Raw genomic sequence first — 24,101 nt, 5'->3', positions numbered from 1 at the left:
TGCTGTATAACTTGACTGGCTTGGAGGAGGCGCCGCCGGAGTCGGAGGGCGGGGAGCTCGGAGGAGGGAGCTCGAGAGTTGTGGAGACTAGTGACTGGGAGAAGTCGCAGCCTGCTCGGCTCGGCTGGTTCCCGCTCTCCGTCTCTCTCTTACACACCTACTCCGCTTCCCGCCCCAGCCCGCGCGCCTTGCTCCTCCTCTCGCCCGGGGGCCCCTGCCGGTCGCTCTCCGGGTTTCGGCGCGGCGGGGGCGCCCCGGGGGTGCCCTCGCCCTCCGGGTGCTGGCGGACGGGCGGCGGGCGGGATGTGGCGCCTGGTGCCCCCGAAGCTGGGCCGCCTGTCCCGCTCGCTGAAGCTGGCGGCGCTGGGCAGCCTGTTGGTGCTGATGGTGCTGCACTCGCCGTCGCTGCTCGCCTCCTGGCAGCGCAACGAGCTGGCCGACCGGCGCTTCCTGCAGCTCAATAAGTGCCCGGCGTGTTTCGGAACTAGCTGGTGCCGCCGCTTCCTCAACGGGCAGGTGGTGTTCGAGGCGTGGGGCCGCCTGCGCCTGCTGGACTTCCTCAACGTGAAGAACGTCTACTTCGCGCAGTACGGCGAGCCCCGCGAGGGCGGCCGCCGCCGAGTGGTGCTCAAGCGCCTCGGCTCGCAGCGCGAGCTGGCGCAGCTCGACCAGAGCATCTGCAAGCGGGCCACCGGCCGGCCCCGCTGCGACCTGCTCCAGGCCATGCCCCGCACCGAGTTCGCGCGCCTCAACGGCGACGTGCGGCTGCTCACGCCGGAGGCGGTGGAGGGCTGGTCCGACCTGGTGCACTGCCCCTCGCAGCGCCTGCTCGACCGCCTGGTGCGCCGCTATGCCGAGACCAAGGACTCGGGCAGCTTCCTGCTCCGCAACCTCAAGGACTCGGAGCGCATGCAGCTGCTGCTGACCCTGGCCTTCAACCCCGAGCCTCTGGTGCTACAGGTAGGCGCGGGGTTCCGGTTGGGAGCGTCCTGCCGGGAGGGCCGGCCGGGGAACGGGAGTCGGGAGAAACGGCCCCGCCCGCGCTGGTCGCCCTGTCTGGACCCGGCGCGGCGCGGCGGCGGGCGTGGGAAGGCGGCGGCGCAGGGGGACCCGGGGCGCAGTGCGGGGTTGCGAAGGGCGACCCGCCTAAGGGTGAGTCGGCTCTGGTCAGCTGGACGCGGGCGCATCTCCGATCCGACTGCGGATCCTTCAACGCCAGAGGGAGCTTGTCTCTCGTTCGCTCCCAAAATGTCTCTTCGGCCAGTTTCCCGGGGCTCTTCTCCCTCCCTGCCTTTCTGCTTTGATCCGCCCGGGCTTGCGCTTCCGCGGCGAGCTCAAGAACCATTGGACCTTTTTCTTAGTACTCTTGTCAAGTGTTTTTTGCTCTCCTCTTTAGTACCCCGCGCCGGCTGCCCTAACTTCGGCCCCGAAGTCTGTCTTTGTTTTATTCCTTAGCTCATTCACCTGGCACATCATCAGGGCAGCCAGACTGGGAGGATGAGGTTGGAAAATGGGGATCGTGGTTGGGGTGGGGTTCATCCTTGAGTCGTGTGCTTTGGGTGGGATTAAGAAGAGGAAAAATAAGGCACGTTGGAGTTGAGGCTGCGAGGGTGTCAGGACGGACATTTTCATGCTGATCCGGTGACCTTCTCTGTTCGTTTGGTAATTTGGCCGCAGGGAGGAGGTGAACTGTTAGGCCAGGGCCAGAAGAGTCACCTCTCCTGGTTGACGTATTGGCTCTCTCATGACTTAGGGAATAGGCTTTGATCTTTCTGCTGGCGGTGACAGCCAAAAAAGAAAACAGAATCCCTCAAAACTGTTTACCTTGGGGAAAGTTATTGAGTTTATACACATTCCCATTGGCCTTTAGTGCGGTGTCCTTGGACAGTTGTTGCAACTGTGGGGGTGTGATCTGTCCTGATAACCTCAGGGAAAGTTACCTTGCTCCTTCCCCATACCAATTGTGCTGTATTTCAAATACAAAGGGTGGGGGCAGGGGGAACATGACATAAAACTAATCCCAAGTAATTTAGATATACTTCACGCCCTGTCTGCGCTGCTAAGAATGTCACCAGTGGCTAGGAGGTTTGTACAGGGTTGCATTTTTTTTTTTTTTAATCTAAAGTGCATGTATAGAAATGTCCATTATTCATTTATATGGCTTGCTTTTCTCAAGTTTTTCGCTGCCCAACTTAGCCAAAAGAAACCAGCATTGTTTGATTAGTGTAGCCAAATAATTTTAACACAAAATAAGTATTTTGCCTCAAATAAAACTGTAGTAAATTTTAAGGAGTCATAGGATGTATGTAATGGGTTATTTAAAATACAGATTGTATATTAAATGTTGCTCTCTTATCAGTGAATAGGATATAAAACTGGTTAAACTTGAAGAAATTACTTTATTTGGTAGTTGCAAAATTAGTCAGCCTCTAAAGTCTAAGTCCATTTTTAATGCGTACATTTTGATTTAAAACTTTTTTTTTTCCATTTAAGCTGCCTTTTCTCTTTGAGAAATAGATGTTTATGTTAGCAAGTTTGGTCTCTGGAGACAGCTCTAGCAATATAGTTTGCTGAGTAGTCTGTCAAATTCTCTGGGATCCAAAAATTTAGTAAAGATCTTCCTTAATAATACACGTTTTCTGCACCTATAGTAATAGCTGCATATTAAAAGGTTTTTATCAGATGATTCTGCTGATGTTAGAACTAACACTTTAAGAATGTTGTACATGTAGTTCTATAAATGTATGTCACTTTAATATGAGAAATATTGACATTTGGTTTGCACTGAGATAAATGCTTTATTTAGGAAATACATGTTTTTGAAGCTTGAAGTTGTCTTGCCATTTTCAATTTACTTTACAGTTGAGATTGTCAAGTATGTTTTCTGATTAACTCTTCCCTTAAACTTTTTCTTCTTTTCATCTTTAGTGATAGACAACTTGAAAAAAAAAAAAAGTTCAGTTATATTTTTGTAATTTAAACTTACGGACACAATCACTTGACCATGTGGCTAGGTGGATTATAGGATAAGAGTTTGTTTTTAGCAAATGAGAAAATACATGTATCAACATTATTGACGGCTGTTTGTAAATTGAAATGTTAATTTAGTTTTATAGTTACATGTGGTGTGAAATACAGATTTGAGGCCTTTAGTACCAGTCAGTCATAGGAATGTTTATTTTTTTGACTCTATACATATTTTGGGGTTCATGGGTTTCTTAAAAATATTTTTAAAAGTACAAGTGTGTGTTTTACAGCTTAACGAGGAACTCCCTTTTTTTTTTTTTTTCTCTTTCCAGGAGAGGGAGCTACTTATTGAATTTTTGGACAGTTGGTGAAAAACTAGTTTTTTTTATATTGCCCCCAAATTAACTACTTGGGAGAAAAAGTATTTTAAACTGAATTCATCAAGCTGTTCTTAACAAGAGTTTCCATATAGTAAACATGCTTCCAAAAATAAACATTTAAAAATCTCTTGATACAGTACTAAAGAACTGAAAAGTATGTGTGAATTTAGCCCATTCAATTTGCCTCTTCAGATTTTAAGAAACAGTAAAAAACCTAAGGTTCTATTATGCCTTGAAAGGAGACATGAATGGTATTAAATGTCTGCAAGATATGATATGGACCTAACTTATCTATGTAAAGCTGTACAGATTTGTTGTGTAGATTTCCCAATGTGAAATGATACAGAAGTATGACTCTTTGCCCATTGTTGAATAGTTTTACTAGCTTACAGCAGTTTATCTAGCTCTAAGGAAAAATTATAAGCATCAGCAGGATAATGCTAGAACCGATACCTTCTTTTCCTCTTCACAGTTTTACTTTACCTAGAGGTATATTTCATAACAAGTTTGCCATAAATTCTATGGGGAAAAATGCAGAGAGGGACTTTGTAATACAACGTATAGCAGCATTCTTGGAATAGTTAAAAATGAAGTATTTCGCGAGATAGCAAGATATTTTCTGTTACTGATAAAATTTTTACCAGTATTTGTACTTAACCTATTCTTGAATTTATAAACATTGTGAGTGTGTGAGGGAGAAAAATGCTGTCTGGATTTCCTGAAGCTCAAAATGTTATCTCTGACTTTATAACTCAGAGATAGTGAAGATGGTCTTATCTATAGAAATAAGAAAGCTCTTTGTTGTTTAAGGGCAAGAATGTGGGAATTTGTCTTATTTGCAGAATTTTGTCTTGTTTTCTAAATCATGTTTTTAATAGGATTTCTTTAATTTTTAAAGTATGTAACTATCATTGTTTAAGCTATAGATTTTAAACCTTCAGTTCTTGTAAATGACATAATACATGGAAAGCATTTTATATAGTGCTTGATGCATAGTAAGCACTCAATAATTAGAAAGTGCTTAGATATTAAATAAGTAAAAGTAACTTAATTATCTAATGCACTTGGTTAACAGTTTTGAAGCTTGTCTGGAATATGGATCACTTTAAAAATAGTTATGTTTTTGAATATTAACCGTGCCTTTACTTCACTAGTTTAGTCCACTCCTGCATTACAAGATGAATTTTTACAATTAAACTTGGAGTGAATGTTGTGTCTGCCCTTAAGAATAATTTCTGTAGGTGAAGAATATATCTTTAAGATGTACTAAGATGCACTTTTTGACGTAAACAGATTATGACCATTTAGCTGATTTTTTTACTTTGGACTGTTGGTGAACTTCTTGTCGGACCCCCTTTACTTATCTATAAAATGACACTATTGGATTAGATCCTTTCCTTTTCAGCCTCAACACCCTGTGACTCTTACACTCTCAACCTGAAGTTGTCACTTTGCTTCTGAACTTGAGTTTAACTGGTGGGATTAAGCTCTTCTAGAAGGGAGTCACAGGTTTGGTACTTGATTCCTGATAGCGTATACGGGTCAGAGGCCAGATTAGCTAGCCCTGTTTCAAGCTTGTCTTCCTAGCCCCAGTTTTTACACAGATGAAATCAGGTTAAAACAAATCAAAATTTGAGACTACCTTTAAAGGAAAATAGTCTGGAGCTAAGGGTAGCTAAGGTTCTTGTGGGGCAGTGGCACCTAGAAAGGATGTTCCAGACTTTGTCTCAGGAGTTTCTTTTCAAACCAGAGTTTAAGGGGCCACCTGCTTCTCTACCAATGATTGCTGCTGTGGTAACCACACTCTCAGATTTAGGCTTCAGAGATGTTTCTGACTAGGTAGTACTGAATAGATTACTTTTTAATCTAATAAATGAATAAGCTTATATCTAGAGGGTTTTTTTTTCCTTCTGTTTTTCTTCTTTTTAATAGAGGTTTTATTGACACTTGATTGAGCTTAGTGACAGAGCAAACAAAAAAATAACATCTGTGTATAACCCAGGTCTCAAAAAAAAGACTTTTATTTTGGAAAGATTGTAGAAACAGATGATCATCCATAGGAAAACACTTCCAGATCAATGGAGCAAAATCATTTGATACCCTGGCCTATTTTCTGTTTATATTCCTATCTTTTGGCCATTGTTAGTTCTGAAAGTGCAGAAATATTTTTTTCGTCTAATATTTGAACTATTTTCCCTCGTATTTCCATTGCATGGGTCAGCACGTATTCCTCTCATACATTAATAGGGAGTCAGTTTTTCAGGGAATCATCAGACTGGTTTTTATTCTGATTTCCTGGCTTCTGGTCTCTGGCTCCTTCCTATATTGCTGTTATTGCTGCTTATTCTTCACAGAATGCTGGCATGTTTTCTTTCTTTACTTTTCACACTAAAACTAATATGTCCTTAGAATATAAGCCCTATACATAATGAACTTTAGTAAATGATTGTAAACTGTCTTAAAACAGTAAATTCTTGGCATAAAATTAGGATAGTTATTCACCCTGATCATAGACTTTGGAAGATTTTAAATTATGTAATCAAATTTTTTATCCACATTTTATGTCTTTTTTATAGATTACAGGAGTTTATCTGTGAAGCAGCTGGAAACTCTTTGGACTTATAGCCCTGGACTTAGAAGAACTGAATTTTGTTTGTTTGCTTGTTTGGTAAATAGTCTGTTAGAAGGTATTTGGATTGAAAAGGCTTTTCCAGGCAGCAAGTAGCTTAGCTGTGTGTAGCTGGCAGGTATATAAATGACTAATTAAAATCAGTATAGTATAATTAGCCCTACCAATAAAGATACTTTGCATCCTGTCAGATGACTCATTTAGGGAGGGACATCTAAGTGTACCTTCATTGGAGTAAATACCAGGGAGGATTTCACAGAGGAATTGAGTTCTGAGGATAAATGGGGTTATGCTCACAGGGACTAGGAGGTGTGGTGATGGCAGTATTGAAATAGCATTCTAGACCACCACGAAGTCACTTGATGGTTCATACCCTGAGTTTTTAAATGGGTAAAATGGGAATGTTAATACTTATCCAATGAATTGTTTTAAAGGAGAGAATTATTCAGATAATATATGTAAAATATCCTTAATTGTAAAGTTTTTTACAGTATATTATTACTTTGCAAATCAGCTTATTTCACTTTTAGACATGAGTAAAGGGAGGGATTGGGGGCAAGAGGAGAACGGGACGACAGAGGATGAGATGGCTGGATGGCATCACTGACTCGGTGGACATGAGTCTGAGTGAACTCCGGGAGTTGGTGATGGACAGGGAGGCCTGGCGTGCTGTGATTCATGGGGTCGCAAAGAGTCGGACATGACTGAGCGACTGATCTGATCTGATCTGAAAGTTCCTTAGTACACCATGACATCCGTCTTAGAAATATATAAATTTTACTCTTCCTATGGCAAATGTTTAAATGTCATCCTCTTTACATATATATACATACATCATAAATACCTATGTAGATGCTACTTCAGGCCGTAGTTTTTTTGGAATAGTAATTAAAAGGGCATTAAGGATTTGTCCCATATGATGATGACTATTGTATAAACATAGGTTTCATAAGGATTCAGTAATATAAACCAAATAGTTTAATTTTTCTCTGTAAGTCATAAAGTTAATAATTCTGTTTAGTACATTAGTAAATAATAATTTTAAAAATAGAGGTTAAGTCAAGGTTTTTCTTGGCATTCATAGACTCCGAGATGGAATCTTAAAAGATGTGTTATCTGAGGGAGATCTGACAGGAATTGTGCGGCATTGACAAATAGTACTGGGAACTGACCTCTGTGCCCTTAGGGTGTAGTAAAGATGACAGGCCAGGGCACAGTTGTGGATTCTTTGCTTTCTGGGGCATTAGATATAGGCAGCAAACAAATAAAGAGCAAGGTAATCTTAGATTTTACATACTGTAAAAAGAACAAAGCAGATTCCTCTAATGGAGAATTGGATTGGAGATACAATTTTAAATTCAGTGGTCAGAATTTAAGAGTGACATTTTAGCTGAGATGTGAATGATGAGAAAAAGCCAGTGGTACAGAATTCTGAGGGCAAATTCAGAGGTTCCAAAGCAGGATCAAGCATGGGAGTAGAAAAGCCTGGTAGAACACAGGATCATAGAAGTAGGCAAGGTCCATATTGTGTGTGACCTTGTAAACATGCTTCATGAGTTTAGAATTTTGTTTTCAGAGCAGTGGGAAACAATAAATGTGTTTTTAGCAGTGCGTGCTTTGTGGAGAATGGTTTAAGGCATCAAAGGCTTTTGCCCTGGTTTGTGGGAGAAAGCTTGGTATGTATTAAGGTGGTTGCAGTTAGATATGGTATGTTTTGGAGAAATACCTGATAGGACTTGATGATGGGAATGGGTTACTGTATGAGAGAAAGAAACATAAAGGATATCACCAGGGTTTTTGGTCTAAGCAACTACTGCTGAGGAAGCCCAGAGAAGGAATGGCTTTGGGGGAGGGAGAACCAAGAGTTTTGTTGTGGTCGTATTAAATTTAAGACAAAGGAATACACATTCAAAACCAGGCACCAGGTATTTAATGCAGAGAGATACTATGCTCCTAGCAGATACTGTGTTATACTTCTGAAGGGCTGTATTAATTCAGTTTGTGTCTTAAAGGGAAGAGGGGAAGTTAGTACTATTCTATTTGCAGATTAAAGAAGTCAGATCTTGACTAAAGAAAGTATGAAGTAGCATTCTTAGGTTATTGGGTCTAAAAGAAGCTGCTTATACCTATTTTCCCCCATTTGACAGTTTATTAGAAATACTTGAGTATAGTGTTTCTAGGTATATCTTTCAACTTAAAAACATGAATCACAGTTGCTAGTTCTCATGAGGTCAGTTGAGACTAGGAAATATATATTTAAAATTTTATTGGCCAAGCAATTTTTGTTTCTTTTTTTTTTTGGTGGTATGGAAGAATATTTCTTAAGATATTTGTTCTCAAAGATGAGTTGTTTCTATTAAACTTGGTAGGTTTTTTTGTTATTGATGTGTTTTGACATTAGTTTCCTATTTTAGATACAGCTAGCTGTTGGACACGATATTCAGTGAAATAACACAACCTTGCTATTTTCAAGACATTGCTTAATATTGTTGGAATTCTAGGTGGGTGGAAATGGCATTCAGAAAATTACTTAGTGAAACAAATGGAACATATCCTGTGACTTGAAAATCTTGAGATTATTAAGATGCTACAGTCTTTGCAATGGACTTTGGCTACTATTTGGCAGTATAAATTAAGAAGCTGAGGTCTTAAAGAAATTTTAGCAAAAATTAGGTAACCATTAAATCATTCCAGTAATTTTACTGTATTCCCCCTCTAGACAGTTCACAAAACTGTGAACACATTAGTCTGTCACCAGAACATTTGACTAATCTCTATGAACAGCTGTTATAACATGCGTTACTACAATGGGATTTTGTTCAAATTTTGGCTTTTAAAAATAATTTTGAAGCTCAGATTGAACCTCTAAGCATTTTGTATGCTTTTGGTAATTTACTCTCTAGAAATGATCTCAAGTTTAAATTGTGTGTATGAGTAGAAATGCCAGTTCTTTGGAAAACCTGTAACTAGATTTTTAGACTATATGTTTGATTATTTATGAGTTTTTTTTCAAGTCATTATCTTTTTACTAGAAATTTTCTCCTTTAAAAAAAAATCAGTCTTGCAGTTGTGTAACACATTTCTTTTTTAGGCAAACTGCAAAGTTATGTTCTTTTTAATGGCATGTTGTGAGATAATAAATGGCTATAAAATATTTCATATTTTTTGTATTAGAGGAATTACTATCTTTTAAACTTAGTATGCAAACCCCACTTTTGGTCATGTAAAGAGAGTAAAAGATAATAGAACATGAACATTTTAGAGTTGACTTTAGTTTTTTTTGTCAGTTTTACTTACACATCCCATGTCTCCTTTTTTCAGGACTGTATTCTTATATAATAGAATAAAATGATGTAATTAATATGGTAGGACAGTGGCTGTTGATTAAAGGTTATATACCACAGGATATTGATTAACTCTAGTAAGTAATATGTTTCTGAATGTTAAAGATTTGACACTTGTTTGGTGTTTTCATAGCATGTAGACCGTGTTGGGGAGTTTGTGTTTTATTCTGTAATTCCCAACATGATTGTGATCTAATCTCTACCTCCTTGTCCAGACCCCATTACCTCAAGCCATTCCCTCCTCATTTCACTGCAGCTTCTTTGGCCTTTTTTTTTTTTTTTCTGAATTTCAGTTCTGAGAAGACAGTTTCTGGCTCTAACATATTCCTGCAACATTCTTCCTGCCTCATCCCCAATCTGTGTAATATTATGCTCAGCATTTAGAGTTCTCCCTAAGTAGCACTTGGAGGCTGTCTTTTACTACACAGTTTAAAATAGGTCCCTGTTTTTCTTTCTCAGCATCTTCTGTACTTTTCTGTGATTTGTAACAAATTCCAGAATTTATCATTTATATATGTTTATAATCATCTTCCCAACTCAGACTAAAAAGCCTTGCTAAGAACAGGATTATGTTTTGTTTGCAACTCTTAGCATTTCCAATGGAGTTAGGCTTGATATAGGATTTTTTTAATTCAGGATTTTCATTCCACAGTAACTCTCTTTGCCTTTTAGTCCAGCTTCTTATAGTAGTCAGTGAAATGTGAGTTGACCTTATCTGCAATTCTAGATTTAAAAAGTGAAGAAAAATAGGCCTTGCCAAGTTAAAAAACAAATGTGAAAACACATGAGGTAATTCATGTGCTTTATCCAACTTGGGATGAATAAGCTTATGGTATTTTTGCAGCAAAATGTTTTCTTGTAAGGTGCTATCCCAAAGTCCTTGAAGCATTGCATAATATGAATGTGAAACATACGTACTGTCACCTTTCCAAAATTTGAAAACTTCTGAAACAGGAATGTTGGGATTGAGGGATTGTATTAGCCTGACTTCACCTCTTAATACTTGCGTGTGTGTGTGTATGCATGCTCAGTCATGTCCAACTCTTTGTGACCTCATAGACTATAGCCTGCCAGGCTTCTCTGTCCATGGGATTATCCCAGCAAGAATCCTGGAGTGGGTTACCATTTCCTCCTCTGGGGGTTCTTCCTGACCCAGGGATCAAACTTGCGGCTCCCCATGTGTTTTGTGGCTCCTGCATTGGCAGGAGGATTCTTTACCACTGAGCCACTAGGGAAGCCCTGCTACCTTTGTGACTTGAGGCAACTCACTTAAGTTATATGCTGATAAAGTTGAACTGTATTTAAAACTTGAGTACCCTCCAACTCTAGAATTTTTAGATTGCACATCCCATTTGGTCACATGAAGGGTCCACAAAGCATTGTGACTTTTGGTTTTGATCAATAGATGTGATAGATATGTCAGCATTTAGAATTTACTTTGTGATACTTACCTATTATAAATGAAAATCAAATTACAGTGCTGTGTTTATATATATACATATTACCAAGTTTTAAATCTGTGTATTTACTGCTTGTAGATGCACTAGACATCTCTCATAGCACCGAGCCTTTTTACAGTTTAGCATTTCATACTTTTTTCCCTTTGATGGCCCTGATGAATATGGGACAAGTATTATTCCAGTTTTACAGAGAAGAGACTAAAGCGCTAAAAAGTTTTGACTTTGCCACCATCACACAGCTAGTGAGATTCAGAGGTAAAGGTGAAACTTAGAAGCTAGACTAGTGATTTCAAGTCCATTTTCTGCTTATATACTGTTTTACCCTTTAAATATAGAAAGTTTATAAAATATTATGTATCTTAAAAAATATAAAATATCTGAATTGTCTCTTTACTATATTGATTGTATATATTTTATTTTCTCATAAAATGAAGATGATCCTAGTAGTTTCTGAAACCTTGATTTTTAAGCTAAAAGGTACCTAGACATGATGATATCTTAGGTTTCATATTCAAAATACTGTGTCAATTAACAGTGAAAGCATTTAATTTTGCTTTAAATCTTAGAGTTAAGCATTTTTGACTTGATACTTAAATTTCCATTTTAAATTATTACATTGGTAGTAATACTCAGACTTTTTCTTCGGGTGGTCACCCACTTAATGTAAAAAAAAAAAAAAAAAGCAGTAATAGAGTAATATGTTTTTTAACCATTTTGTGTCTTTGTATAATCTTAAACTAATACTTGGTTATAACTTTGCATACTGTATGACATATTCAAACCTGATGAAAAACCCTGAACAATTAATTGGAGTGCCTCCAATCCAGTTAGAATTTAAACCATTCCAGGTTTAAAGACTCTCTTTCAGATGAAAAGTATTTATGCATTTTTCCACTAGTAAATAATCCTGTAAAATACACACATTTTCTCAGACAGCTCAGCAAACAGCCCCATCAAAAAATAGAAGATCTAAGCAGACATTTCTCCAAAGAAGACGTACCGATGGCCAAAGGCACATGAAAAGATGCTCAGCACCACTACTAGGAAAATCAAATCACAGCTGTAATGACTTACCACCTCACACTAGTCAGAATGACTGTCATCAGATAGTCCACAAGTAATAAATGCTGGAGAGTGTGAGAAGAGTAGGGAACCGTCCTACACTGTTGGTGGGAATATAAATTGGTGCAGCCACTATGGAGGACAGTATGGAGGTTCCTCAAAAAACTAAAATAGAGTTGCCATGAAAGAAAGTAAAAGTGTTAGTCGCTCAGTCATGTCTGATTCTTTGAGACCCCATGGACTGTAGCCCACCAGGCTCTTCTGTCTGTGGAGTTCTCCAGGCAAGAACACTGGAATGGGTTGCCATTCCTTTTTCCAAGGGATCTTCCTGACCCAGGGATGAAACCCGGGTCTCCTGCATTGCAGGCAGATTCTCTACTGACTGAGCCACCAGGGAAGCCCATATGGGAAGCTACCAGGGAAGAGTTACCATATGGTTCTGCAATCCTGCTCCAAGGCATATATCCAGAGAAAACCATAATTCTAAAATATACATGTGTCCTATGGTTCCTTGCAGCACTATTTAGAATAACCAAGATATGGAAGCAACCTAAATATCCACCTACAGATGAATGGATCAAGAAGATGTGGTATATATACACAATGTGATATTACTCAGCCATAAAAAGAGTGAAGTAATGGCATTTGCAGCGACATGGATGGACCCAGAGATTATCATACTAAGTGAACTAAGCAAGACAAAGTCAAATATATTAATATTGTTGTTTATATGTGGAATCTTAAAAGGATACAAATGAACTTATTTCAAAAACAGAGACTTGCACACTTTTGAAAACAAATTTATGGTTACCAAAAGAGAAGTGGGTGAGGGATAAATTAGATTGGGATTAACATATACTCACTACTATATATAAAATAGATAACCAACAAGAATCTACTCTAGCATAGGGAATTATACTCAATATTTTGAAATAACCTATAAGGGAAAAGAATAAAAACTCAATTGCTGTGCTGTACAATAGAAACTAACATAATATTGTAAATCACCTATACATTAATAAAAAGTAAAGTAAAAATACAAGTAAAAAATGAAACACACATTTTATTTCAAGTTACTTGAAATTGTGTGCCTGTTGTGTTAGGCAGTTTGAAAATCTGCCCAGCATAATGGGCAGATTTTTAAGATTTTGTTTAAAGAAAAAAAAAAAAAAGTGAGCCTCAGCAGTATACTTCTTATCCTAGCTACTGTGTTTTATGCACTGTGGAAGTTTGGTAATCAGGAAGTAAGATGTTTTCTTTCTTACTGCTTGATGTATTTAATAAATCCAAGTGGTAACATCTTAAAATTTTTGTCTCTCAAACTCTGCTTGATCATGGTACATTTGGTTCTAAGCCAGAATTGTTTTAAATACAAATTATAAATATTTTGGCTTCCTTGGAGCATTTTCAATAGAATGCTCAGTAGAATTCTGTTCTTATTAATGAAGTATGACTTTTGATTATTCAATGAAAAATTCTTTTCATATGAGCAAGTGATGTGAATTCATTTGTTAAAGTTCTTCCAAAAGATTTGGTAGCAAATTATATGAAAGAATTGTTGTGCTCTTCCTAAAATGAGGCAGAACAGGATTTCAGCTAACATTGTCAGAAATTGCTATATGAATATAAAGTTGCTCAATATGACACTTGTTCATATATTTTATTCTCTTCCATGAGGGACTTGAGTAATGAGGTATATATTTGACTGTCGTTCACTTGGAAAGGCTCCAAAAACAAGGAGGCATTTGTACATGTGCAGATGTTGGCAGGGTTCCCTTTTCTCCTGTTGTCAAAGACCATTTTAGTTTCACAAAGATATGTTTGTATCTGTTTGACAATATGGCATGTGAATAATATGCCAATAGTGTATGTGGAGGAGTTTTTTATTTTTTGCACTGCAAAACTGTATAATCTCACATACTTAGTTATTTTCAGTGCTTTTGTTTTATATATCAGATTTTATACATGAATACTTCTGAGAAATAGTTAAATCTTTTGTAATCATTTTACCTATAAATTTTCAAGATTATGGAGGTATTTTAAGTTGGGAGGAAAAGCTGAAAATATGTGTGGTTAGCAATTTTCGCATGTCACATTGGAAATGAGCAATCTGTCACTTTCCCTAGTGCCCACAAGAAGTTTTAAAATCTCAGGTAAGATTAAAAATGTGCTTTCCTCTAATTACTAAAGAATCAGTAGATACTGTCTGTGAACAAAATTGAATTAATTCATTTACTATATTTAAAGATTCATACTAACCTCTAAATTTTTAATTTACATAATTAGTATTATATTACAAAACTGCAGATATTGAAATTTAAACAGAAAAGGTATATATACAAAGAACAAATACAGTTATTGTACATTTGATAGTTAAAAGGAAGCACACATTAAAATAGGCAATTGTGGATGGAGTATGACTCTATAAATCTTTTGTTTTAAAGTTGATACAAATTTTAAAGTTAAGAGTGTTACTGAGTTTTGTCAATTTTATAAAAGCTCAGAGTAAAATTAATATCATCCACCTACTTTCTTGAGTTCCCAGAAGAGCCTCATCTCTGGCTCTTATGTAGATTGTTCAATTTTTAGCAGTAGAAGTAGGCTATATTTATATTCTGTAGTGTTTTGCTTTGTTTGCCCTGCAATCTGTAAATATCATCTGCCTCTAATTTAAGGAAAGGACTGTACTGAAAGGGCTTCCCTAGTGGCTCAGCTGGGAAAGAATCGCCTGCAATGCAGGAGACCTGGGTTCCATTCCTGGGCTGGGAAGATCCCCTGGAGAAGGAAACGGCTACCCACTCCAGTGTTCTGGCCAGGAGAATTCCATGGACTTGTATAGTTCATGGGGGTCACAAAGAATTGGACATGACTGAGTGACTTTCACTTCACTATTCTGAAAAATAGCTCTTTAAAAATGCCTCTGGTCACGTGATCTTCCAACAGTTGTTGAAAGTATTACTTCCCACCCTTTTGCTCTTTTTTCAACTTGTAGCTGGGTGTTACAATACTGCAGAGTACTTTAGAATAAGCCTGCCATTTTACTTAGGTTGAAAATAACTTGTTCATAATCCTGGAAGACTTTTATTTTAGGATGTTAATCTTACTGCTGCTGCCAAGTTGCTTCAGTCATGTCCGACTCTGTGCGACCCCATGGTCTGTGGGACCCCATGGACTGCAGCCTACCAGGCTTCTCCGTCCATGGAATTCTCCAGGCAAGAACACTGGAGTGGGTTGCCATTTCCTTCTCCAATGCATGAAAGTGGAAAGTGAAAGTGAAGTCACTCAGTCGTGTCTGACTCTTAGCGACCCCATGGACTGCAGCCCATCAGGCTCCTCCATCCATGGGATTTTCTGGGCAACAGTACTGGAGTGGGGTGCCATTGCCTTCTCCGTTAATCTTACTAGTAGTTAAAAAATCCATTAGAAAATCTTGGCAAGATCAGGAGAATAAATAATTTTGAAGTTGGATTTAAGGTGATTAGACATGGGGTGACATTGGAAAGGGAAACAAAGCTAACTTGGCATCAGAGATACTTGGAGTGGCGATTGCATTGTAGGTTATCAGACTGCTCTTTACCAACCTGTGGGTACAGATTAGAAGACATTTCCCAAGAATCTTTCTCTGCATTCCTCTCCTGCCTGCTTCTGGACTAGATTAGGTCCCTATTAAAGACTCTTAGGACCAGAACCATTTTTTTTGTAACTAATACTTAATTACACTCATAGTTATTTGTTTGGTATTTGTCTTCTAAAATTTTTATTTTAGAGACAGTGCAGTTCACTCTTATTGCCAGCATAACAGAGTGCCTGATGCCTGGTAACACTTGCTGGCTAATAGGTGTGCAGTCCTGTTCATTCAAAAGAAAGTTTTGGTTGATTGTATGTACATGAATCAAAAAGATAAAGGAAAACATCTCTACTTTTAGATCTGGTAATAAAGTGTCTTGTGTTTTGTTGATCAATTTGATTCTGAGATTTCAATAAGCAAGACTTATTTTAGCTTTATAATGTGAGGTGCTCTATTAAAAAAATTTCAAGTCCGTAGTAATGGTATGAGTTAAAAAAGAAATAAAGTTACTCACAGACCTAGAGAACAGACTTGTGTTTGCCAAAGGGAAGGGGAGGGGTGGGGGGGGGTGAACTTGGACTTAGCAGATGCAACTATTACATATAGAATTGGATAAATAACAAGATCCGACTGTGTAGCACAGGAAACTGTATTCAATATCCTGAGATAAACCATAATGGAAAAGAATTTTTTTTTAAAAGAATGTGTATATATACATATAACTGAATCACTTTGCTGTTTAACAGAGATTAACATCACATCTTAAATTAATTATACCTCAATTAAAAAAATGTTTATGTCTTTTGAACTATTGAATATAACAAGAAAATCCAAGCTCATGCCTAGCAGAAATCTCTACTGCGAGGATCTGGGGATAGACCTAGGATATCCTCATCAGAATGTCTTGTAATGAAGATAATTCTTTCGTAGAGTTTTCCATCTGATGAAGGTTGGCCATTTGCAAAATATCTTGGAGCTTGTGGAAGAATGGTGGCTGTAAATTATGTTGGAGAAGAACTGTGGAGTTACTTTAATGCACCATGGGAGAAACGAGTTGACCTCGCTTGGCAGTTAATGGAAATAGCAGAGCAGCTCACAAACAATGACTTTGAATTTGCACTCTACCTCCTGGACGTCAGCTTTGACAATTTTGCAGTTGGTCCTAGAGATGGGAAGGTAATCATTGTGGACGCTGAAAACGTTTTGGTTGCTGACAAAAGGTTAATCAGACAAAGTAAGTATATAACTTGTAGGTTTTTTTTCCTATGTCAAATGTTTACATTATATGATGCAGATTTTTAAAACTTCCTCCTTAAAAAGCAACTCTTAGTCACAGTTTGTCCATATATAGTAAAATATACTTCAGGTTCAAATGGACCCAGATACACTGTGTGTGGGGTGTGTGTGCATACACGTCTCTTCCATACTGTCTGCTGCGTGCTGTGGTTTAGGACTCTAATGCAGTATTAAGTTTTTATTTAGTTAAAGGCTACCAGAGAGACTATACTGCTTTTGTAGAGTCTGTTTTTCTGTGGATTCTCTTACAGTAATATTCTGTGTTTCATTTTTCTGTGAGGTCTCTCCAGTGATTCTTTTTTTCCTTTTTAACCATGTAGATGATTCCTAGCACTGCAAATCTCTAACTCTGGTTTGACATTAAACTTTGCTTTCATTTATTTATGAGCTCTTCACTGGATAGGTGGGCAGAATGTCTAAAGTGTTTTGAAAATTAAGTGTCATAGGAATTTTAGTTTCAAGGACAAAGCCTGTGGTTCTGTAACTAATGTACTTAGTAAAAGAAACCGCAGGGTTGTTGTTCCACGGTAAAAAGCCTTGTATTTTTAACCCCCTCCTGTCATGTGGGTCTGTTGATGAAGAGACCAAAAGTTTGTGGCGCCTGTGGAATGCAGTGAGTGTAACAGCAATGTATTAGGTTGACACATTTTACATTATCTCAGCTTATCTTGTTAAATACTTGATTTTTCTCAATGCCTTGTTCTGATTCCATACTCACAAAACTACTTTCTGATTCTTTCTTATCTGCCATGCAGATCCTTTCACAGGGAGTGGATGCCCTGCTCTGAGTACATCATTCCCCACTTAACCCCTTTATACATTTGTGGAAGTTACAGCAGCTTAAACTGTGCTTTTTTTTCAAGTATTCAGTTTTTTTTTTTTAATATATATATTCACAGAGTTGTGCAACTTGCCTAAACTCTACAACATTATTATTCCAGTATTTGTAAAAATAATTTTTTTGTAAATTTTTTTTTTTTTAACCATGGGCATTCCTGGAATACATGTTACAATTTTGTACCAACTAATTCCTGACCTTGGATGAATACAATATAGTTTCTGTACTTTGGCATTTCATACAGTGAGCATTGCTCCAGTGCTTTTTTAGCTCTGGCTAATTCTTTTCAAATGTCTCATGGTAGAGCTGGCTAAATAGAAACTTTGCAAAAGGCTGTATTTATTTATTCACCCTCTTTTCTTACCTCTTTCTAGTAAATGACCTTTACAGGGAGATTGTGTTTTTGTTGTGGCAACTCCCTAATGTCCTTCCCTTTATCATCTAAACTAGTAAAAGCAATACACATTTTCTTCCAGAGAAAATAGATCTTTCATTGAGAACTTGTTGCATCAGTTAGTTTCTTCATTTCCCACCCTCCTTCTTAAAATCTAGTTTTTCTTACTTTCCCATAAACAAGTATGCATAAGATTCTCTGCTGCTTTCCCTCTATTTTTAAAAGTTGCTTACTGCCTTTCTCTACTTCCTCAGTGTCCATTCATTTCTCAGCCCATTAAACCTGACTTAGAAGATCATGTTACTATTTGCAGTCACCCAATTGGCAAATTTGTGAAGTGACTGATTAGTAACAGCTTTCTGAAATTATTTCCTCCTTTGGTTTCCTCCTACTCAGGTAGTTCCTTTTTCAAAACATAAATCTGATCTTAGCACTCCCTTCCTTAACGCTTGTAATGACTTCCAGTGGTTTGTCGACTAAAATTCGTACACTTTACCAGAGAATAATCTATGTGACTTGGCCTTGTTCTGCTTCATTTTTAACATAACTCCAGTGCCCTTAATGCTTCCGCTATAGTGGCCTTTTAGTTTCTTGAATGGATCTTTCTACTGAACACCTCACAGCTACTTTATATTATTCTGTATGTATAAAATATTAATATTATCTTAATAGTGTCTACTTCGTCATCCAATTAGAACCTTTGACTTTACTGTTAATTTTTGTATCAAGTGTTTGTGCAGTCTGACCTTTTCCCCTGGACCTTCTTTAGTTGTTGTCATCATCCTAGCACCTCCAGTCTTCAGCCCAGAGTACATTTCTATTAGATCGTGGTCATGACCACAGGACGTGCAGCCTTCTTCTCTAGCATTGCCTGTGCCTCCTCCCCAGTCACCTGTCTCGTGCTCTAGCGACAGTGAATTTATTATTTCCTTAATGTACCATCTGTACCAACCCCTTAGATCCATGCCTTGGTACATACTGTACTCTGGGCCTAGCATGCTGTTTTCCCTCTTTTCAGACGTGTTTATCTTTCAAAGCCTCAATCAGTTGTTCCCTGTGTGGCTTTCTGTAGTCTAAGGCACTGGAACTGCTTACTCTGTACTCATGTAGCACTATGTCAGACTTGCATGTGGCACTTTCTCTGTATCATGGAGAATTTCACTCTAAGCTGAACCCTTTGGCCTTTAGTATGGAGAGACCCTTGTCTGATCCTTCTCCCCTGCCTTGGTGGACTCCTTATAAATGTCTGTGTAGAAATTAATATATTTAAATGTTTAATATAGTTTTAAGAACCAACATTACTGTGTTCATTAGTCAAATGTTACATTTTGGGAAACAATGAAAAGCCTTCTAAAATGTATTTTTCTCTTTCTCCTTCTTTCCCTTTTCACAGATAAGCCTGAAAATTGGGATGTATGGTATGAAAGCAAATTTGATGACTGTGATAAGGAGGCTTGCTTATCATTTTCAAAAGAAATTCTTTGTGCTCGTGCCACTGTGGACCACAATTATTATGCTGTTTGTCAGAACCTCTTATCCAGACACGCCACGTGGCGTGGCACTTCTGGAGGACTCCTCCATGATCCACCAAGTGAAATTGCCAAAGACGGCCGCCTCGAGGCCTTGCTGGATGAGTGCGCAAACCCAAAGAAGCGCTACGGCAGATTCCAGGCTTCGAAAGAACTGCGTGAATATCTAGCACAATTAAGTAACAATGTGAGGTAGTCTACGGTGAACTTGTCTTTGCTTTTCTTCATTTACATAGCACTGGCTAAAAACGAAAACTACCAAAACCTATGCGGAAAAATGACATTTGGAAGTAATACTTCCAAATGGCTGATAAACTTGCACTGACAGATCTTACGTTAACATCCACCAAAATAAGACATGATTTCAGAAATCACGCGCTGCTTCTGCAGATGGGTTTGTTCTTAAACTTTGGAGGCTTGAGCTCTTGTTGACCGCTTCAGCCCCTGAATGCCTGACTGGATTAATGAGTATTGTTAAGCTATTGGAAATGAGTCTGATAGTTACATTGGCTTGTGTATCAAAGGGTACTTGGTACTTGACTTAGTTTGCATTACTGTCATGATTTTGTGAATCTCTTTTATTTACTTTGATTATCAAGTTAGATTATGGCCTGTTTTATAGGCTACTTTTTCCTTCTGATGTGTAGGTTTTTTTTTTTTCTCTTCCATTTTTATGTTTTTTATTAAATTTTACACATTCAGGTTACTATAGGTGTTCATTTACAGTTGGGCTAGTTTTCATTCAGTGCTATGCGGTACATATTTACCGTTAGGATTCCTAGGTTTACTGTGTTTTTCCGAAAAAACAGAATTCAGTTTTCAGAAAACTGAATATTTTATTGTGTAAATACTTATATTTCTTCCCACTTTCTGTGGCTTCACCATTGCATGAGATCATTTAAGGTTATTTAACAGTTACATCCCTCTATGCCAATAAATTATAACTGTACACTAAATATGAACTTTGGCATATGTTGCAAAATGTCATTTTTGTCCCTTAAAATGCTTTAAGAGTATACTAGCAATCTATACCTTAATGTTAATTTAATTGAGAGGAAAAAAAACCCAGTATTTTTTAAATGCTAACTTGTCCAGGATAGTAAGCATATGCCAAAGAAATATTAGACCTAGTCCTCGATTTTAAAATTGGTCACCTACTTATTCTTACTGTCCTACTTCCAATATTTTGAGTCTGTCATTATTAAATTCATATCTTCCTGGTTATTCTTTAATGTTGAAAAATTGTGCTACTGCTTCCAAACGTATGTAACTTCAGTTACATTTCTGTAACTTCAGTGTGGTAGTTTTGCAAAAATCGGCGTGGTAGTCATTGTTTGAGTTTAATCTGGCATCATAACTTTTTAATTTATTGATGGACTAGTAATTCTAACTATAAAGCAGACAGGTTTATTAGCCAGTCTGTCCAACTTGGTCTCCATTACCTAATTGTTAACCATCAACAACATCAAATTTAAGTATGTGGATAAAAATTAACAAATGTGTGAAATTTCTCTCGGGTGTTTTTTAAAGTTAAAATATATGTATATATAAATTGGCTAAAGCTAATGTAGGTGATATTTTTCTGTTTGAAATCGTAACTTTTGTTTACAGCAAAGTTTGATGTAGTGTGCAGTATTTAGTTCTAGACTGATCTTATTCTAATCAGAACGTGATTAAAGTATGCACAACCAAAGCCAAGTTTTTCTTTTTCCTTCATTCAGCAACTATTTATTGAGCATCAACTCTGTGCCAGGTACATTACTAGCTGCTACGCACTGTCTGAACATGACATATGGTTAAGTAACTTTACAGTGATTATCAAAGACTTTCATGTGGGTATTTCTTAAGTTGAAATAGCGTTCATTAGGATGTTGCTTTCATGTTCTTTTACTGTTGTGATGGACGTTCTACCTGTACTATCTATAACAGTTGCTAAAGAAAGAGCAGGAGGAAATCAATAAAATTAATCCCAGTTTAAAAACTGGAAGAAGGGTAAGATCTCTTCCTTATAAAATACATTGCATTATGTTAATTTTAATACATTAGTACATTACATATGCCAACTAGCCCTCAAAGAAATATTCAAGTGCTGGAAATTTTACTAAGCTGACTTTTTACAGCTTTGGAAAACTTTTGAGGAGAGTAGGTAAAATTACTTGTCAGACATTCGCCTCTTGCCCAAAACTTCGAATAAAATACACATTTCAAAATGGAGCACCTTTTATATTTGTATAAGTATTCATTACAAACCTTAGAATGCCAGTCATTAGAGCAGTTGTCTTACTGTTTAGCAAACATTTATCTTACTTTTTGGAAGGGCGACTGTGATTGCAGAACAGGAAGTGAGAAAACACTGCCAGCAGTGATTGCTTCTTGAGGTAGTTTTTGATAACTACCATTTCCCCTGTGAGATTATGTGGAATTTCTTTTATCTTTGGAAAAGTTGAGAAGATAATAAAAGAATTAGGAATTTTAAATTACAGGGAAAAATATATATATGAAAAGCAATAAATATTTTGTTCACTTTGCTATCAAGATGTTCACTATCAGATATTTATTATACAGTAGCAATTTATATTTTTAATCATTGCCCATTAATAGACACAGTAAAATATTTTTGAATCAGACATTTGGGGTTTGTATGTGCATTAAAATTGTCTTTTGTACTGTAAGTTACTGTTTAATTTGAATATTTTACCAGAACTGTCTCCCTGTGCCTTTATAATATAAAGTTGTTTCTACAACTTTTAATAATCTTAATAAAGAATACTTTAAGAACCACACTTTTCAGACTATCTCTTAACTTCAGATGTACAACTTTTTCTTGAATGTAAAGTGAGATAAAATAGATAAGTTTTTTTTTTTTCTCTTGCATATAATTTTGAGAAACTATCTGACTGGGTGTGAGCTAGACTTAGGGTATGTTTGTCTTCTGTTTTTCTGTAGTAGTTGATGACTTTTTACAGTTTTACTACTAAAATGAAATTATAAGCTTCATTATGGAATTTTTCAAATGTATACAAGAGAATGATACAAGGAACAATAGTAAACTGTGCTTATACTAACTTCAGAAGTTAGCAATGGGTGGCCAAACTTGTTTTATCTATACTCCAGCCTGCTTGCCCCAGCTTATTTTGAGAGAGATCATTCGATTCATACGTGCACATTAGGCACTTTCTCCTTCCAACAAAAATTTCACATCGGAAAAATTAATACCTAAGTATTGCCAAAGCAAGAGAGCTTTCAGAAACGTGAAGATGTTTTCTCAGAAGCTCAAGATCCAATGAGGGATTCTAAACAACTAGTGATATATGTGGAGTACTTTGATGTTCAGTAAAAACTGAAATGAAATGCAATGCATTGAGTATATAACTTATGCATTCAAAATGATAAAAGAGGGCAAAAACAAACCAACTCCGTTACCTTTGGAAAGATGTTGAGGAATTATTCTGAAAACTGGAAATCTGAAGAGAAAGAAGAATTTATCCTGCCTTATCCCAGGATAATTAAATAATTGAGGGGAAGAATTTATAGAATTATTGTAGTTAATATGTGGAGATAAGTGTTAGAATATCACCATTTTAAAATTCCTAATAAATTGACAAGAGCTAGGCAGTGCTTATCAATGGCTGCTGAAGATATTAATTAAAAAGCTGATGAGGAACTTTGGATGAAATGGCAGCACCTGATGAACTCATTGGTTAATCTTCATGATGTGCCTTATAATACAATTCAAATAAAAGTGCCCAGCACCACCTATGAAGTGTCTTGACAGGGGGCGGAAAGCCTGAATCTGATCAAGCCTCCAGATCTGTCCATTAATAGGAAATACACAGCACAAAGGGACATGTTACAGAATACCATAGGAATATGATCAACAAAATCCAGAATAGGGATAATTCTACAGGATAAATGTCTTGGCATTGTTAACCAATTGCAAGAAAAGGGAGGGAGACCCTTTAACTTAAAAGAGACTTAAGTTAAAATGCAGATAGCACCTTTGTATCCTGATTTGAACAAATCTATTTTAAAACCAAGTGGAAACATAAATTTGAACAACTGAAAAATAAGGTGGATGTCTTGAGTAATCTCATCCACTTTTAATTTCGTGCTGGCTTTATTATGTGGAAGAACCATGAAACTATGCTGCTGCTGCTGCTAAATCGCTTCAGTCGTGTCCGACTCTGTGCGACCCCACAGACGGCAGCCCACAAGGCTCCCCCGTCCCTGGGATTCTCCAGGCAAGAACACTGGAGTGGGCTGCCATTTCCTTCTCCAATGCATGAAAGTGAAAAGTGAAAGTGAAGTCGCTCAGTCGTGTCTGACTCTTAGCGACCCCGTGGACTGCAGCCCACCAGGCTCCTCCGTCCATGGGATTTTCCAGGCAAGAGTACTGGAGTGGGGTGCCATTGCCTTTTCCGTAACTATGCTAAGTGAGCTGTATATCTAAATTTTGAATAAAGACATTTTAGTTCTCTTTCTTTTGAAGTTATTTGCCACTGGTCACAAAAATAGTGGCAGACCTATGGCTCACCGTTGACTTTCTGGTTGACTTCAGTGTTCTCTCTGCAATGTGTGTGCTCATTTGCTTAGTTGTGTCTGACTCTTGTGACCCGTGGACCACAGCCCACTAG

At 37.6% G+C, this 24,101-nt stretch overlaps 2 protein-coding genes across 3 annotated transcripts; one reads left to right on the top strand and one right to left on the bottom strand.

The window, feature by feature from the left end:
• Positions 1-91: 91 nt before the first annotated feature.
• On the top strand, positions 92-22,250 carry DIPK2A (divergent protein kinase domain 2A). Of its 2 annotated transcripts, none has more exons than XM_061419268.1 (3): positions 92-960; positions 16,341-16,644; positions 19,332-22,250. In XM_061419268.1, the coding sequence occupies exons 1-3, from the start codon at positions 304-306 to the stop codon at positions 19,661-19,663; spliced, it is 1,293 nt and encodes a 430-aa protein (XP_061275252.1). In that variant the 5' UTR covers positions 92-303; the 3' UTR covers positions 19,664-22,250. The 2 variants fall into 2 exon arrangements, with proteins under 2 accessions (XP_061275252.1, XP_061275259.1); XM_061419275.1 differs by lacking the exon at positions 92-960 and adding an exon at positions 1,062-1,152.
• On the bottom strand, positions 935-10,636 carry LOC133249211 (uncharacterized). The gene is made up of 2 exons (XM_061419289.1): positions 10,239-10,636; positions 935-2,938 (listed from the first exon to the last, which is right to left on the bottom strand). The coding sequence occupies exon 2, from the start codon at positions 1,343-1,345 to the stop codon at positions 935-937; it is 411 nt and encodes a 136-aa protein (XP_061275273.1). The 5' UTR covers positions 1,346-2,938; positions 10,239-10,636.
• Positions 22,251-24,101: the final 1,851 nt, after the last annotated feature.

This window comes from Bos javanicus, chromosome 1 (genome assembly GCF_032452875.1).
Source record: "Bos javanicus breed banteng chromosome 1, ARS-OSU_banteng_1.0, whole genome shotgun sequence".
NCBI lineage: Eukaryota > Metazoa > Chordata > Mammalia > Artiodactyla > Bovidae > Bos > Bos javanicus.
Note: the sequence above shows the minus strand (reverse complement) of the source record. Positions and strands in the feature narration are given on the sequence as shown.